General features: G+C 38.3%; 2 protein-coding genes across 8 annotated transcripts in view; one reads left to right on the forward strand and one right to left on the reverse strand.

Moving 5' to 3' along the window:
- Positions 1-264: 264 nt before the first annotated feature.
- hcn5 (hyperpolarization activated cyclic nucleotide-gated potassium channel 5) lies at positions 265-13,645 on the reverse strand. 6 transcript variants are annotated; one of them, XM_018704343.2, is made up of 13 exons: positions 13,574-13,631; positions 13,378-13,421; positions 12,857-12,971; positions 9,686-10,001; positions 8,428-8,614; positions 7,677-7,781; positions 7,299-7,436; positions 5,150-5,311; positions 3,845-3,938; positions 3,585-3,712; positions 2,767-2,913; positions 2,000-2,237; positions 265-667 (listed from the first exon to the last, which is right to left on the reverse strand). In XM_018704343.2, exons 4-13 carry the CDS (start codon positions 9,907-9,909, stop codon positions 495-497), a joined length of 1,596 nt encoding a protein of 531 aa, XP_018559859.1. In that variant the 5' UTR covers positions 9,910-10,001; positions 12,857-12,971; positions 13,378-13,421; positions 13,574-13,631; the 3' UTR covers positions 265-494. The 6 variants fall into 6 exon arrangements, with proteins under 6 accessions (XP_018559859.1, XP_050922456.1, XP_050922476.1 ...); XM_051066499.1 differs by having other exon boundaries at positions 9,686-11,678; XM_051066519.1 differs by having other exon boundaries at positions 11,516-12,971.
- Positions 13,585-17,723, forward strand: part of LOC108902477 (cytochrome c oxidase copper chaperone) — a 40,133-nt gene continuing 35,994 nt past the window's right edge. Inside the window, exons 1-4 of one of the 2 annotated variants that reach the window (XM_018704346.2) lie at positions 13,585-13,741; positions 15,192-15,323; positions 15,414-15,525; positions 16,506-16,730. In XM_018704346.2, coding sequence (XP_018559862.1) covers positions 13,659-13,741; positions 15,192-15,323; positions 15,414-15,498 — 300 coding nt within the window. In that variant the 5' untranslated portion in view covers positions 13,585-13,658 and the 3' untranslated portion in view covers positions 15,499-15,525; positions 16,506-16,730. Of the gene's footprint in view, positions 13,742-15,191; positions 15,324-15,413; positions 15,526-16,505; positions 16,731-17,723 lie in introns of those variants that run through there. The other variant, XM_051066902.1, reaches the window with a different exon arrangement.

Below are 17,723 nucleotides of genomic sequence, written 5' to 3' on the forward strand. Positions count from 1 at the left end.
GTGGTTTATTTAAAACCTATGATCATCTGACTGCCTGTGTTTCTTGCTCAATCTTAGATCTTTTTCAGTAATGTTGATGTGTTCCCAGATCTCGGCGATTACCTTAGGGAGTACAATGTTGTTGTTACTGATGAGAATCATGGCCAAGACAAATAACACAAAGAAAGCCCAAGTTGTATGAAACCAGAATGTCCCTCTAACGCTTATTTGGTCATTAAAATATTGACATTTACTTTCCAACATCACAAGGAGGCAGAGATCAAATGCTTAACTCGTCTTCTCTGCTGAGGTCATTGTTTATTGCTGATAGATCACATAATTCCCACTCAAGAGTCAGAGCTTCAGTCTAATCAATGACTAAACATCACAGTGTCCATGTGAGGAATCAGCCACAGTCTTACAATCCATCACATAATAACATTAAATTGTCCCGCAAATATTCAGAGCTCCTGTCCTTTTCGTACAGTAAAAACGTCCAAATACTGTTTTTAGTCTTACACAAGTCCATCGTCAGAGTTGAGCTCAACCATTTTTTCTAAGTCCTTCTTGACATCTGGAAAGCCCTCCAGTGCCTCCCGAAAGTCATCACAGGACAGAGAGAAGCACTGGCAGTCGGTCAGCGCCTTCACTGTGGCCAGATGTTTGCCTTTGGTCAGCACGCATGTCTCTGTTGTACACACAGAGGGAAACCACAAGAGCGTGGTTAATGAGCGAGTAAACCCTAATGACGGAGATGAGCTCTGACAATTAATCCTAAATTGAATAACCAGACTTAGCTGAGTTGTTTCGGAAGCCTGCTTAGCTCTAAACGCTGCTGAGGTTTGCTGCCAAAAAGATTAGGTCCCGTTCCCACTTACAGCCTAAGAATGAACTAAATCCCCCAAATTGGAAAAGATTTATTCACTCTGGTTTGACAGTGATTTAAAAAAACTAAATACTTCTTGCTCACCTATGCAAGCAAACAGGAGCTTGCAGACATGTCCAGTATGTAAACTTTCAAAATCACAATATATTGATTGATCAGTAAATCAAAATTACTCCACATGGCAGTTGCTTTTCCTGTCTGTACTTATTCTAGCTTCTTATAAAAACTACTGTTATATACACAAGCTGTGTAAATTAATACTCATATCACTACTCTCTAGTGCTTTCAATAGTGCAGATAGTTTTGGTTTTAACTGTCCAAGTTTTGAAATACCTGTCTTTAGAAATTGTTTTCCAAATGCAATGGAGATGAAAGAAATTTAAAACAAAGACCTAAAATAGCAACAACATCTTTTCCTAGAAACATGATCCATGTTACTGTAGATAATCCACAGAACAAGCTGTCAGCTGTTTTCATTGGGATTGTTTCTCTGGTAGAAAGTAATTCCAGTGAAAATTGCTAACAATGAGGTCTGTAGATTATCTAGAGTGTGACTCTTAACTGTTTTTTATTAGACATAAAAACTGACAGTTCAGCATGACGTCCTTACATTACATTTATTTTTTAACAGCTTTACTGGAACTACTTTAAATAGTCTCTTAAAAACTGACAATTTATTCCTGTGCATTATTAGGAACACTGTTTCTAGAAAGCTCCAGAACTTGTTCTACTTTTTTGTTTTTATTAAAAGGTGAACTGAGTGGTGACAGGAAATGAGTGGAGAGAGTGACACTGATCCGGAGGGAGTGTATGGTATGTGTCTGAACCACAAGGTCCAGTGACACAGTTGCTCTATTTTAATTTTTCCTTTCAGCGCCATATGGAATTTCACTCATGTCCATTGTATTGGGGGTGGAGACAGATTTCTCAAAACCTGAGGAAATAAATATAGAAACTCTAATCTAAGTATACCGCATGGTTTTCTATAATTAGAGTTAACTGAGCATTGATGATTATGAGAGGTATATATATACGTTCATGTTATACCCTGAAAACACACTAGACACAAAAAGAATATTTGAGAGTATTTTCTGTGATGTTCCAGATATTCAAAAATCCATAAATCCGTCCTACCTCCAAAAAAGTCCCCGTCACACAGCTCCCTCTCATAGGAATCAGTCTCCTCGAGGACCTGGCCATGGTCAATGAAGAACATGCGGTCGCCTGGGACGTTCTGTCGGACAATGACATCTCCCTCCTGGAAAACCTCATACTCCAGTTTGGGAAGGACGGCACTAATGAAATTTTCGTCTTTGTTCTGAAACATTGGCACTTTTCTCAGCAGCCGGCCACACATCACCGCCAAAATTTGCTAAAAAAGAAACATAAATAATCATTTTGATTTATATTGGTGATCTACACACACAAAGTACTGTGGTTGTTACAATAACTAAATGGGGTCCCGTGTAATTCAGTTTGTTTCAAAGTCTCTGGGCTGAAGCGTCACAAACTTTGCATCATCATTTTTTACCCTAACACTTGGCACAGGCCTCATTAGTCCTGTGATTAGTGTGAAAATTAAAATGCTGCATGTGGTTAGCTTCTCAAAGCAGTATACTGCTTGCACTGTAAATATATGTCAGGTCAAAATCAGTCTTTTCCTATAAAATCAGTTATAATCAGTCTTTCGCCCCTCCCCTACCACACAGTTTTCACATTAGTATTGCTGTGGTATGTGCATTGTTAATTTGTAATCTGCCAATGAACACAAAAAGAAGAATGCACTACACTACACATTCTACACAACAGTATGGAGAAGGGTAAAAAATCTGAAGAGGTCAAAAAGTATAAAATTTATAAAATTAACAAATCAGATACAAGCATTTAGTTCCAAACTGTACCTCTTTAAGTGCTGAGGACACTGTGTCCATGACGTCCTTCTCGTCAAACCACTTCCCTCCATAGCGAGCCTGATAGTAGTTGTTGATACGAAGCTGCAGTTCAGGTGGGAGCTTCATGAAGGCCATGTAGTGCTCCAAACGGCTCATCTGTGGGGAGTCGCACTGTTTCTACACACAGCTTTACAGTACAACATTTATAATTACTGCAAATCACAGTTAGTTCTAAGTGACAGAGACTGAAACTAACAAGACAGTGTAGATCTTGTCCCATCTAGCCGCTCCTAACCTGCTGAAGCTTAAGATAAATAACTATATAAATGAAAAGAAATATTAAAATATAAAAATATCAACTAATAATGATGAAAATAAAGCCAATTAAATTTAAATAATTAAAAAAGCCATGAAATAAAATGTACATTTAATTCTCCATTCCCAATCTATTCAATTATTGCAACAGTATGTGTAATATTTAGTCAATATTAATTTTTAACAATATCATAAACTCGGAGGGCTTGTTTTAATGTAATCATTGCCTTGACATTTTTTGTTTTTATTTTACTTTATTATTTGTCCCTTTTTATAATTTATTTAATCGTACACCGCTGGAATTGGTTTTATCTTTTTATCTTATGCTTTCGTTTTTAATCTGCTGCCCTGTGGGAAGCAATTTGTAACTTGAGTTTTACAAAGAGCTCTATAAATAAAGATTCTTACTTTTTTTTAGTAATTTTGAGTTTACACTGCAGCCAATGTTAACTCATGACTTGTTTATGTTTTTCTAAGTGTAACGACTTGTTTTAACTGTAACCCATGAGGACCTTGCTCTTGTACTCCTTGGCTGCCGGGTCGAGGTTGGCGATCATGGCTGTAGCGTTGGCCACGAGGACGGTGTACATCAGACAGCCAGACACCATGCTGACCATGACAATCCACATTTCAACATAATCTGGGGAACAACATGACAACACACCAGCTCATTTAGCGTGTTGTGTGTTGTGTTTATGTCTCAGTGACAGAATGTGATACAGCTGTGCTTCAGTGCTGTTAGTGTCAGGTAAAGAAAATCAGTAATTCTCACTTGTTGGAGCGTCCATGGAGCCATAAGAGAGTGCAATCATCTGGGAGAGAGCTCGAAAAACTCCCCAAGAGTACTTCACAATCACTGTGGCATTCTGAAAAAAATAGTTTCATCATTAGTGGCACCTTTTGTACATCTGGGGCCTTGTACCACAAAGAAAGTTCAACTTAGTCAGGCTCTCTTGGCTTCACTGAGCCTAACATCAGCCATATTGGATAATCAGTGTGACAAAGCTGGTTATCGACTGGCACTGTTAATGCCTACAAGCACGTTCATGTGAAAGAGGAGGAGCTATTAATGAGAAGCAACATTATCAGAACCACGAATGCAGCTTAACTGGGTTATAGTGAGAGCGGGAGGTAATATTCTTCTGGGTGAAATGTTAACAATATAATTATATGACAGAATAAGTAGCTGTAGTGACAATTTCCAAATATTAAAGTAATACAAGGATGTACAAGTAAAGAGGTGCAGGAATTATTATAGAGGTTTTTAGTGTGGAGTGAGTATTTTTTGCTATATTGTCTGAGGATGAACAAACTATTATGAAATGTCAAAAAAGTTACAAGTCAGACTATTTCTGTTGATGCCTGATAAGGTTATCACTTCTTATTACTTTTTATGTAAAATGTGCAATATTATACACATATGTAATGTGCATTTGTGGTTGTTATTCCCACAGCATGTGCTGCTTTGTTTACATGTTGTTTGTTACCAAGACAAGTTTCCCCATGGGGATGATGAATGCGTTTTCTAATAAAAGCCATTACAAGGTTTTGTTTTTGTAAGTTGCAGTAAGGGAATCAGAATGTATAGGTATCAACACTGTAGCACATCGACACATATCTATGGCTTTTTATTATTTGTCACTTTATCGTAAAATCTTCTGTCCATGTCTGGATCCTGTAGGAATGATCGCTCAGTTTTTCCAGTGATCTGATTGGTCAGTGGTCAGGCAGGTTAAAAGGGGGCCAGACAGCCCAGTAATCTCGCTTTGTGGTACAGGCCCCTGAGGCTTCACAACAACAAAAAACCTAATCTTCACATGAATTTAAACTACACAATATGGTGTAAATGTTTAAAGCACCACTATTTTGCTACTGTGCCCCCTTGACATTTCTCAGAGCCTGTGGTGGAAGCTGGAACTAATGAATGTTTGATTTTTTTCTTAAAAATGACTTAAGAAAAAAATTTAAAATTAAATTAAAATTATATGATTTAATTGCTAAAATAGTCAACTACTTATTTTCTACACATCACTCTCAACAACCATTTTCATTCACACAGTTTTGAATGAAGTTTCACCATCAGGTTTTCCTTCCGGACCCAGCAGTCAGTGGGGAACTCCTCAAGCATGGGGACAAAGTACTGGATGCAGCCGTTCCAGTGACACAGCAGGAAAATCATCATGAACAATGACAAGATGCGGAAGAACAGCCGGACCACTTCCAGGTTTGCATTTGACACCTGTCAGGAAGAGATGACATGAAAATATGTGACTTAATGGCACTTCAATCATCCCCTCCTAAGTCTATGCTGTATATAAATAATGTACTCTCACTCACTCACTGAATGCACAAACAAAACATATTTTGTGTTTAGGACAGTAAGTTAATATGTTTTCTCACTGGCCTAAGTAAATACAGAAAAAAAACATGAAAACAAAAGTTTAGCAGAATTTAGACAGAGTTACATTTATTGTACAGAGTTTTTTAAACAAAAAATTAGGAAAGATTATTCTGACTTATTATAACTTGGATCTTATTTTCTTATCTTATTTATCAAAGTCATTGCTGAGATCTGAGAACATGACAATGTCACTACAACAAAGTCAAACAGGGCAAGAAACACGAGCAGTCAGGCGATCAGACAGGCTGTAAACAAGCCAACAGATAACCTAAACCACCTAATTTGCAGGTAAAATCGAAAGCGAGTGCAGCTGAAATGTTGGCAAAAATCCCTTATTGCACAGAAAACCTGTGCAGAAAGTTTGCTAAGTCAAAGTTGAACCAGGACATTAGCCTGTAAAGTCTGATGGGCATTTACAATGGAATAAGGTGATGCCACTGTTTGCCTTTGTTTCCTCTTCCAAATAAGCGTGTCTAAAACCTCTCTTGTCTCCTTTTGACTTCTTTTAAGTAATGTCTCCATGTTTCCAGATCTCAGCATGTAACTTTGTCGGTCACAATCTCCCCTTCTGTTCCCCAGTTATTTCCAGAACATTATGATGACACAGCGAAGCTGACCTTTGACCTTTTGTATATAAAAATGTCATACTTTCATCATTTTACCCTATTAGACATTTGTGTGAAATTTTGTAATAATTAGCCTATGAATTCTTGAGTTGTGACCAAAAACATGTTTTATGAGATCACACAGTGACCTTGACCTTTGACCTTTATCTACCAAAATCTGAACTGAACATTTGTGCCTAACTGGAAGACATTCCCTCCAGGTCCTCCTGAGATATCACTTTCACAGGAATAAGATGGACGGACAACCTGAAAACATTACACTTCCAGTGATGGCTGTTGCCGGCACGGAGGCGTAATAAAAAGTGAGGCACTTGACTTTGTGGGAACTTGACTTACTAAGAAGGACACAATGCGAGACTGATGAAAATCTACAACATCTGGAAGTCCAAGAAATACAGGCAAAATATTTAAGGACCATTTATATGACAGCAACATCATGTCCGTCCTAATGGACAGGTGCAATAAACCAGAATGGATTCAAAAACGTGGAAGTCTACATTAAAACCAAAAGTAGCAACATCATGACTGGTACAAGGCAGAGGCAACCACAGTGACTGAACCATGTGATTGCAACCCAAGAGGGGGGACTCAACATGTTACAAAGATGACAGAAGGAGCTCACTGACGCCTCACTGTCATTAAGTGAGTAAGTAAGTAAACAGCTATATGTGTGCAAAATTAATAAATCAGTGAGTATAAAAAGCATTTTTTCAGAGAGAGGTTGCAGTAACCACCACTACGTCAAAACATACGCCAGATACTATTTATTTTAGCCACTCGTCGCAGATTAAAGGCTTGGAGTTACACACAAATTCCAGACAACGTGCATTATTCAAATACAAGAGAGCTAAGATATATTGTGTTTCATTATGAGATGACCATGAACAAAGCAAAGTAAATTTGAGGTCTCTTATCCCTTTACTTTCCCTCAGGCCTCTAATGTTTAAGTACTTAAGTTTGGTTACGTGTAATCAGAAATAGGAAAACTCTGCTGAAAAATTGAAAAAGTAATATTACAAGTAAACTGTTTAATGGATGAGCAATGAGCCAGTTGGCCACTTGTTTTACAAATGACATTGTGAGTGTCCAAAGTCAGATTTGTCATTGGAGCCAGGCCTGGTAAAGGTATCTGCACCCAGGAGAAAGGTTGATTGAGTTTCAGAGGTGAGCTTTGAAGATTGTCTGCCGATTGCACTTACTTTCTCCACTTCGTTGAAGAACCTGACCAGTCTGGACACTCGAGCGAGTCGGATCAAGCTGAGGATCCGCACAAACATCAGTATCCTCATCATCTTGTTGGTCTTGGAGGGGTTATCGTCATTGTGGTATTGTAAGTCCTGGGATAGTAAAATTAAAAACGTATATTTAGTTCCTTTTCAGGTATCTATATCATCATTGTCTTAAGATTTAAACCCATCATTTTATTTCCTTTTCTTTCTTTCTGTCTGTAAAACACTTTCTGACTGTTCTGAGTGCTATCTAAGTTTTACATTATAAACCATGAACAAACTGTGTAAAATTAAGTGCATAAATGTTTTGTGAACTGACAAATACTGCAGCAAACTGTTTTGCTTTACCGCAAACAGCAGAATGTAGCCGATTGGGAAAGCAGCTATAACGTCCGGTATGAACCATGTCCTCAGGTAACTGACTCGGATCCGCTTGATATCCAGAATAGCTTCCTGTGAAAGAGAACAGAGTAGCAGATTGAGCAGATGGATGGAGATGCTGCATACTGCAGCATGTGCCACGATCAGATGTATAATTTAACACTTGAACTGAACCAATATTTTGGGATTTTGTCCAAAATTAAGGGAGACAGTGATGTCAGATGAGATTAGCAGTGTGTTCAAAGAAAATTTGAATTAATTTGACAGCACTGCTGAATTGTTGCTGTGCTGAAGCACAAGCATGGATATTTCAAACGGGCAGAAACCGACAGAGAGTAAATCTGGCAAAACCAGATGCTTGTGTGGTTCAGAGTAAACACCACAGACAGTAAAAAACCACAGATGGGCTGTTTGTGATTGGCAAGATAGAAGTCACAAAGCATGAGCAGATGAAAACAAACAGGATATAGTCTGCATAATACTTAATTGGAAATGTTATACCTCTCAGTCATCCAATACATTAATCCCTGTTATAAAATCAAACAGCAGGTGCCAATTTCGCCCACATTCAGGAGATGAGGGCAGGGAGGTTTGTTAATCTAGCCTTTCGTGTATTGAGTAGATTACAGATGGGGCAGAGATGGATTGTATGTGCTTGTCGGCACAGGGATTATAGTCCTCCAGATTGTGTCTGAAAATAGAGTACAGCCACTCTCACCTCGCCGTCCTCTGCTATGATGCCCATCCGGAAATTCAGAGCCACATCTATCAGGAACAGTGTGTCTGAAAACACGTTGAATCCTTCCCATACTAGCCCATTGTTTCCATCCAGAAAAGCTATCTCCATGGGAATCCCGATCAGGTTCAGAAACGTGATAGCCATCATGCACATGATGTAGTAACTCCTACAGGAAAAACACCACAAAAACATTTGTAAGCATGCATGTGTGACTTTTGAATAACCCCTCAGATCTTGTTTTCTGTGTAGGTTTGTAGTGGAAATCCTCAGTTCATTTGCCAGGACGACTCATTAGACAGTCATGCTGCAGCCGGTAAGGCAAGCTGATTTTCTCTGATACTGTAACTGCACATCTCTTCAGCCAGGGTTCAATTGCCAGGCTCAAATAACTCTGCTCTCTGATCCCGACTATTTCATTCCCTCTCTGTTTTCACTCCATCTGATCGTCTTACAGACTAATAATAACAATACTGCATGGATACTGCAAAACCAGCCGTCTGTTAAAACATGTTCTTACAGAAGCCATTTGACCCATCTGTTTTTGTTCCATCTAATCCTCCACTGTTCTCTTGGACTTAAGAGTAAAAATCATTTTAATTCTCTCTTACCAAAGTTAAACCTTTAATTCTTCTTTAGTTGCTTAGGTTTTTACTTTCTCTTTTTTGACATTTTACATTTTACGCCAATTACACTACATCTATTTTTGTTTTAACATTTGCAAATCATTACCCTAATGAATTACTGCATTGTTGACTAATGCTCAATACTACTTAGGAATGCAACATAAAAACATGGAGTAGGGTGGCAACTAATGATTATTTTCTGATCATTTTCTGGATTAGTTGATCAATTGTTTAATCTATGAAATGTCAGAAAATACTGAGAAATACCCAACATAATTTCCTAAAATCTGAGTTTATGCCATCAAGTTGCTTAAAGTTGCTTGCAAGCCTAAATCCGTGAAACTGAGAAGCTGGAACTAACCATTTTCTGATTAATTATCACAATAGTTGCAGATTATTCAGTCAAAAATAAATGATTAAATGACTCATCATTTCAGATCTAATATGAATAATAGCAGTTAGATAAGATGAGTCTGATTTAATTCAAGGAGCAAAATTTTAAATTAAAATTAAATAATTATCTAACTTAACTATACAACTTTAGAAGACACTCCAGAGGTGGGGAAAGTGTCTCGGTGCATGACTGGCCTCAGCCTATCAGATATATGAAATACCTCATGAGGCTGAAAGGGTGAATGACAAAGACTCCGCTCTGCAGCTGTCGGATGCACTCCTGCTCCACGGCCACCTCACTGCCATACACATACAACGACTGTCTGTTCAGCTGTGGGAGAAGCAGGGCTCTCCATCCACAGGTGGCCATGGTACATCCCACGGCGGGACCTTTTAGTTTCTCCATGTCTCCCGACCTCAGTCCCCTCCGATCAGCCGAAGGCATGGGCCATCCTCCCTCTGCTCCTGCTGCTGCTGCTGCTTCTTCTTCTTCTCAGGACAAGTGGAGTCTGACTCTACCAGCCCTGACCTCCCCTCCTGGTCACAAGGTAATTTTCCATCAAGGCTCCCAACCTCAGGGCTTATTGAGGCTGTGTGGAGCGAGGCGAGTGGATACCCGCCTTTCTGCTCTGTCCCTCCCTCCCTTCCTCCCTCCCTCTCCGTCAGCCTCTCTCTATTTCTGCCCCCACCCAACCCCTCCACTTCTTTTCTTTTTCTCCCAGCTCATCAACTATTCAGTATCTGTGTCTCATCCCCACATGAATCAAGCCATGTCAAGAGGGTAAGGTCCAGCTCACATTAATACTGAAGACAATGGCATGTATGTGTATGTGTATGTGTATGTGTATGTGTGTGGAGGGGATCACAATCATTGTCATGTGAACTAGACATCTGGCAGCGTGTGCAGGGACAAGTTCGGTCTGGGCCATCTCTACCAGGGATGTAATTAAACACTGTACTGTGTTACCTGATGCTGTACATATGCTCGCAGCTCTGAGCCAGCTCCTGTGTTGTTTGTTTGCACATTTTCACATCAGTGGCAAAAACAAACCAGAGACCGAAATATTTCATTTCATTTAGAGGATGACAAAGTGGAAGATTGGGGATTTTATCCAACTCACATCTACTTAGTTTTTCTTGGATGGGTGGTGAGCTTCATTGCGAGGAAAGTTTTGAAAATGAAAAAAACAAAAAATGATATTACAGGATGTAGCAGCATGGTGGGATTAACTGAGGGGTCATGTCAGTGAGTAAGGTGAATTACTGGCAGCTTAGTGCATGATATGTGTCTAATAACGTGAGGGACATTTTTATGCGATTATAGTTTTTTTTTTCCTTTGGATAACAGTAGAGATGAAGTAGCGATTATGGTTACTTATATATAGATAAATCCCACAGGCAGAGTGATTTCTTTTAGTTCAGACTTAGCAGGGAAAGTGAAATGCAACTGGAAAACACAGTGTGATGTGATAGACTGTGATAGATTGCCACCAGTCCAGGTACACACTGTCTGATGTGTGCTCTGAAATAGGCTTCAACCCCTTGTGACCCTGAACAGGATAAAGGGGTTTAGAAAATTGTCAGATGTCATACACTATTGTGCTTTTTCTCTCAGTAACTGTTAACTGTTAAGCATTAAATCCAAACTAAATAAGAACATAATAATGTTGTTCAGGCAACAGACCTGGCTGAGTGACAGAGGACTGTGAGTGACCAACTTTTCTAATGCAACCTTAAAACAGCTTGACAAAAATAACGATACTGGTTGTTTTTTTGTTGCCTTGTTCTAAAATGACCCACATAACCATTTCAAAAACTATTCATACGAGTGTTTTCTGATATGCCACCTCTATGGTTATACACTAAAACATCCTCCCCAAGAGGTTACATGACGACATAACATCGCACTACTTGTGTCTTGGCTGCTGTGATTATTTGCCTGACCACAAGAGGTTGCATGTCAGGAAAAAAAAAATTGGCCATTTAATAAATGTTTGAACAAATGACCAACACTGTCGTAGGGACAGTTTCTTAAGTAGCCTAAACAGTACCTGCTCAGGAAGAGAGGAGTTTTTCTCAGTTACTTCTGCAGATGTTGGGCCTCTCTAAAGGACCTCAGCATCTGGAAGCTGTCTGCAGACAAGAGGAGGAGGTGGCACATGGTCAGGACCTCAGCTGTGGCCCTACACCTCTCCTCCTTAAGAGGGCAGATTTCTACAGGAGACACCAAAAGGCAGACTACAAATAAAACTGAGAGAGAATGAAAGGCTATTTAAATGGCTCTTGTATATTCAACATTTGCTTTTTTTAATCACCATGCTATATGGATTCTAATCCTGTGGAAAGCACAGCAAAGACTGCAGCAGAGTGTGTTTCAAATGGAGGCGCATATCTATCACACAGCACAGAGCAAACGAACATTATGCTTACTTGCTCATTTATCTAGCACACAGCTGGCCCTCAAACTAGAATAAGTGACTCAGTGTTTCTGCTTACGCACTGCTTTGCTGTGCTGACGCACTGTAGACCCAGCAGACATGTGAAAACACACACATACCTTCAGTATTGTTGGACAGAAAATGAAAATTTTTATATTACAGAACTCCCAAGCCACTGTAGTTAACAGTCTATTGTACCCATCAGCAACTATATTTTTACACAGAATATGAAATCTATCAAAGTAGAAGGCAGAGTAGAATAAACAACATTTCTAAGTGATAGCTGATGTTAATTATTTCTCATACACTTTATTATTATTATTATTATTAACACAAAGTAAAAGCAGTTGTACAGTTTCACAGGAACACGAGTCAGTGTAGTACTGAAATAATTGATTAATTAAAAAATGACAATAGTTATATTATATTATATTATAAATGAATAATTTAACATTTATCAATTAAAAATGTAAAACATTTTCTGGTTCCACCTTCTCAAATGTGAGGATTTGCTGCTTTTTCTGTTTTCTATCACTGCATCGTTGTGGACTGAATTTCTTTGGGTTTTGGGCTGTTTCTTACACAAAACCAGCAACTCAAAGACATAACATTTGGGCTGCTTGAAATTGGGATGATTTGTAATTTTAAGGACTAAGTAGTCCATCTGAATAACAAAAATATTAATCAATATCAATAATAATACATATTGAATTTTGTGGACTGACCTGTGGTAATAGTGGATACATAATACAAGTTAAAACTTTACTGTGACACTACTTCAAAGTATTTCAAAAGCAAAATATAAACTGAAACTAGAAATGTCAATAGTTTTGTACTTTTGCTGTACACACTCATGGATTCTGAAATACTGACACAACATATTTACGGCACTTCTCCACTGACTAAAACAGAAGTTAACAGACTAAAACAGTAACACAGTGATTTACCACCCACCTCCAAAGTCTTGACCTCCTCCATCGTGAGCTGTTGTGGCCACTGAAGTTCGTGCTCTCACCTGGTGCCTGCCGGGAGATGATGATGCCACTGTGCAAGTCATACTGTAACTGTCCTGAGGATGATGACGGTGTTGATGAAGCTGACGTCTTGAATCTTGTAACTTGAATCAAATTGACAAAAATGTACTTCTACACCATGTACTTCTACATCTAAATAAGTAGGTTATTTGACTGCAACAACCTATTAAATTTTAAACACTGTAATTGCAAAAAATAAAATAAAAAATATTAATTTTTAAATTCCCATTTAGTTTTTTCTGCCCTTTCCGACAGTGTTGTCAGTATGTCTGTTGTATTCTTCAAGCTGTCTGGACAAACATAATTAACTTGTGTAAACCTCAGCCTATATGTCAGAGAATAATGCATAATGTTCATTATTTCCCCCTGAAACTCGGGTGAAACATATTCAAAACACCCTAAATTTTGGGTTTACACTGACAGAGAACTGGGGAAACTCACCTGTTCACATCCAAGAAGCTGGCAGCGGCTTTGCTTTTCTCAAACTAATGTTTCAAGGTAAAACAAACAAACAAACAAATAAACGGTTACTCAACACAAAGGTACGATTTCGTCGAGTTTCGAAAGTTCTGGTCAAACAATGAAAATATTCATTTAACAAGCTAACGGTACATTCGTATTGTACTGATTTTCATACTTATGTGTTGCGGGTTTCCTTCCCTTCCCGCCTTTGTGATGAAGTACTACATTTCCCAGAAGCCTTCGCTGACGTTTCTGGTCACATGAGATTGTATAAAACGCGAACACGTGGGCTTGTACTCGTCCGTTTTGAAGGTGAAACGTTTGCCAGCCTGCCTCCTTGCAAGTAAGTTACATAACATTGCAACGGTCACTATTTAATATGCCATACTGTGTTGTATTGCCCTTAGTTGTTAATTCAATCGTGTCATTTATCCGCCATGACGCGACTAACGAGTGTTGTTGTGCACGTTTTTGTGGGCATCATATTAGCCACTGTTAGCTAACTTACATCAGCGTTACGCAATGTCTCCAAACCGGGTAGCTCAAGCTGGTTCTGTACAGAATTTATCCGCCACTGTTACATGCCAGAAAACATCAAATATTCTAAATTGTTAATTAAAATTCCCAAATTCTTGTCATGTTAGTGACCTGTGTTGTGTGCCGACCAGTTGATTCTGTCATCTTGGCTAACGTTGCATCACTTCAACTTCCTCCAAAGTCACTGTGTGGTCATAACGAAAGTAAATAAGGCTACAACAAAGTTCATTATCGTAATTTACTAATTTGTCGACCTCTTTTAACAGTCGTCAGTTAGTAGTTTCTGCCATCTATCAAATTTTTGGCCTTTTTTGTTACCTTTATCTGAAACGATTTGTTAATTATCAAAATGGTTGTCAGTAAAATTTCTGTGGCTTGGCTATCTATTAATTGAATACTATAATAATTGTAGCTGCTCTGTTTTCAAATTGCTTTTACTCTCCAGTATATTTAAAATTTGAATAGTTGTCAATGATTTAAACTAACTTCTAGTTTAAGGTTAGTTAGTTGACAGAACCTCTGTTGGCAGCTGATTTATTAATTGTTAAACTATTCACTTTGTACTTGAAGTGAAAACACCAAATATTCCCTTGTACTGGCTCTCAGTTGTAAGAATTTGCTGCTTTCCTTTGTATAATGTGATTTGCAAATTGAACATGTTGAGTTTTGGTTGGACAAAACAAGCACTTAAGACATCAGTTTTGGCTGTCATAAATGGTGCTGAGCATTTTTCAGTACTTCAGCCTTTTTATGGTTAATTTATAACTGTTGATATAATGAATAATTAATAAAGTAAAATAGTTGCAGCTTTACATTGACTTGAAATAGACAAAAGCAGCATGTTTTCACATGTGAGAAGCTGGTACCAGTGAATGAGTTTTTTTTTGCAGTCTCTGTGATAAGTTGGTTCAGTAATAGAAATAATAAACACAGTCAGGACGATAATAAATTTACTCCAACTACTCCTATGGGTGCTTGTGATTGTATGCTTTTTCCCAGTAGTAATTTTCACCTGAAACAACTACATTGGGTCAAGAACTTAATTTGCACGTTTGCTTTTTCTGCTACTTGTCAAATTGTCTTCTGTGGAAAAAGGGCTTGAAGTGGGCTGATCAGCTGAGATAACTGTGGAGAAAAACAACAAGTAGCCCTATAGAAATTCTGTGTAAACATACTTATCTTATGATTAAGTTTACCACTCAACATTCAAAGTGTGCTGGTTTAAGTGAATGCTCCGTCTTATTTCTCCTCTTCAGCCTGAAGATGTCGACTCTGTCTGCTGCCAGCGTGGAGTCTGCTCCTGCTCCCGTGACAGAGAGCACTGAGCAGAAGAAGCCTCTGAAACCATGCTGTGCTTGTCCAGAAACAAAGAAAGTCAGAGATGCCTGGTAAGTGTCAAGCCTGAGAGGGAAACACTGCTTGTTTTATGTGAAAATCTTTATTAATGCCTTTAGTTTTTTTTTTTTTCTTTTCCTCAGCATCATTGAAAAGGGAGAGGAAAACTGCACAGACCTGATTGAGGCACATAAAGACTGTATGAGGGCGCTTGGCTTCAAGATTTAACTACTCCATTTTGTGTGCGTCTGTGTGGTAAGTATTACATTCAGCCACTACAAGCATGAACACTCATAGGTAACTATTTATTTAGGAATTTATTTATATTTAGTGTCCCATTAGCTTGTTTGCCACTTTAATGTCCTCATGCTGGGTCGTTTGTATCCCTCAGCTGTTACTGAGTCATCCATTGTTGAGTACAAGCTGAACTACCAGACTAGAAAACAGAATACTAACATGACCTCTAATTAAGTAGAATTAAAGTAAACCAAAGCTGAAAATACTTCATCTGATTACACCTTTTTAAAGTCAGGTGTGAGCGTAGTTTGATTCACACAACAAAGGCTGCCTAATTTGGTTCACTGTCACTTAATGGAAACCAAAAACTCATTGTTTTTGTATGCATGTACTAAGACACCTACTTATTTTGAACTGATTAGTTGTTTCAGTTCTAAATTCTAACCTTGGATATTTGCAGTAATGGAGTTATTTGTATTCACCTGGTTGTTCACAGCTTCACTTTCCCTCTTGCTGGGTCAGTTGTGTCTCTCGGCTATTGCTGAGTTCACCCATTGTTGTGCACTAACCGCTGTATCAGACTAGGACATCACGTATCGGGGGACAGAGATGGGAGGGGTGTGTGTGTGTGTGTGTGTGTGTGTGTGTGTGTGTGTGTGTACACACATGACTTCACATGAAACAACCCTGAAGCCATGCAGCTCAGCAGTTTGGCCTTCATGCTCACTTGCTCTGGTTAAGTCAGTTGGCTGGAGGAAGAACGACTGTACTACTGTGTAGTAGGTTGTATTTAATGTGGTACTGAGCTAAATCACTTTCAATGTGTTTGTCTTTCTGTTCAGTGACTATAAATCCAGGCCTCAGCCTTTGATCTGATCTTGGGGTTTCTTTTTAATTTACGGTTTTGCAGCAATAGACCTCAGCTCTTGAATACTGTTTCACTTGCAGCATATGAGGAGAAATGTGAAATACTCATCATACATTTTGATCTCCTCTAGTGTGTTGCTGTGCGAGTGGAGGACATCCCTGGATATTCCTTTCTTCTTCCCTCCCCCTCTTATTTATACCTTGATGAGAAGGGAAACGTGATAATGATGCTCTGATGGTTTGATCTTTTTCTGTGTGGATTTTTTTTTTTTTTTTTTTAAGTCTGCAAAATTTGAGAAATTTGTTAATATCTAAAATGCTGTCTAAAATTGAAATAAAAGTCCTATGCAATAAAATTGATTGTCTGTGATATTGTTTTGGTGTGGATTAAATGCATTTGTAGTTATTTCAATATTAGGAATTATTAATAGCTGTGTAGTCATCTTAAGGTCCTGTAGTGAAGGTCCTTTCTTGCTGTGAAAACGATTGCTTGCCACAGTTGCTGTCCCTGGTATGCACTTAGGCTTAAAAATAACTCCTGCCCCTGCAAAGTCAATACTTGACATATCTGCATTCTTTCTCTGCACTGTGTTAGTGAAGTGTGCCTGGCCAGTGGACATCTAGTTTGACACATTCATTTGCAAAAACCTGCTGATAACATTGAGATACATCTAGTGTTTTCTGCAAGCGTCATTATTCATCACATCACTTTAAAAAAAATGTGGTTAATTGCTGGCTATACATATATACTTCCCATTTTTCAGAGTGTTTGTGTACACTGTGTGGTCCCAACACTTATTTTTACTTCACATCTCAATAAGCAGCTGACTTCCCCTCATTGCAATTTCTTGAATTTAGAAGTGTAACAAAAGCAATTGGAATCAGGCTTATTGATAATTTTGAGTCATTTTGAGCTTGTCTGGTACTAAAGATATCTTAGTACCAGACAAGAAGCTCAAGAAGCTTCTCACCTCTAGGAGCAAGAATATTTTAGTATATCAGTGGAGTCTCTTTTGTAGCTCTAAATTGTTATCCAATTTGTTGTCAAAAGTAAAAAAAATATTTTTGTAAAATTTATTGTTGTTATTTATCTACATGTTAAATAATGTTCTTATTATTTATCTATATGTTGTAGAACAGTTTTTATGGAACTTTATGCAAATACCCTTCAAAACTCAAGGCTTTCTTAATACTGTCAGTTGTTCTCTGTATCTGTGCACTCATGCATCACCTAATTTGACAAGATGGGCCTGATGGGAACACCTGATGACACCTGAATATCAGTTTCTGTCCATGATGAATGTGCTCGTAGTTTCTGGTTGTGTCTTGTCAACATCAGCTAAGTTACA

This window comes from Lates calcarifer, linkage group LG1, assembly GCF_001640805.2.
Source record: "Lates calcarifer isolate ASB-BC8 linkage group LG1, TLL_Latcal_v3, whole genome shotgun sequence".
Taxonomy (NCBI): domain Eukaryota; kingdom Metazoa; phylum Chordata; class Actinopteri; family Centropomidae; genus Lates; species Lates calcarifer.

Coding starts and splice junctions, on each gene's coding strand:
- hcn5 (XM_051066535.1), bottom strand. CDS start 9,909: ATGCCTTCGGCTGATCGGAGGGGACTGAGGTCGGGAGACATGGAGAAA. Junction 3,713..3,844: donor CTCCATGGACGCTCCAACAA/GTGAGAATTACT, acceptor GTTGTTCCCCAG/ATTATGTTGAAATGTGGATT. Junction 668..1,999: donor TGACGGGGACTTTTTTGGAG/GTAGGACGGATT, acceptor TGTGTACAACAG/AGACATGCGTGCTGACCAAA.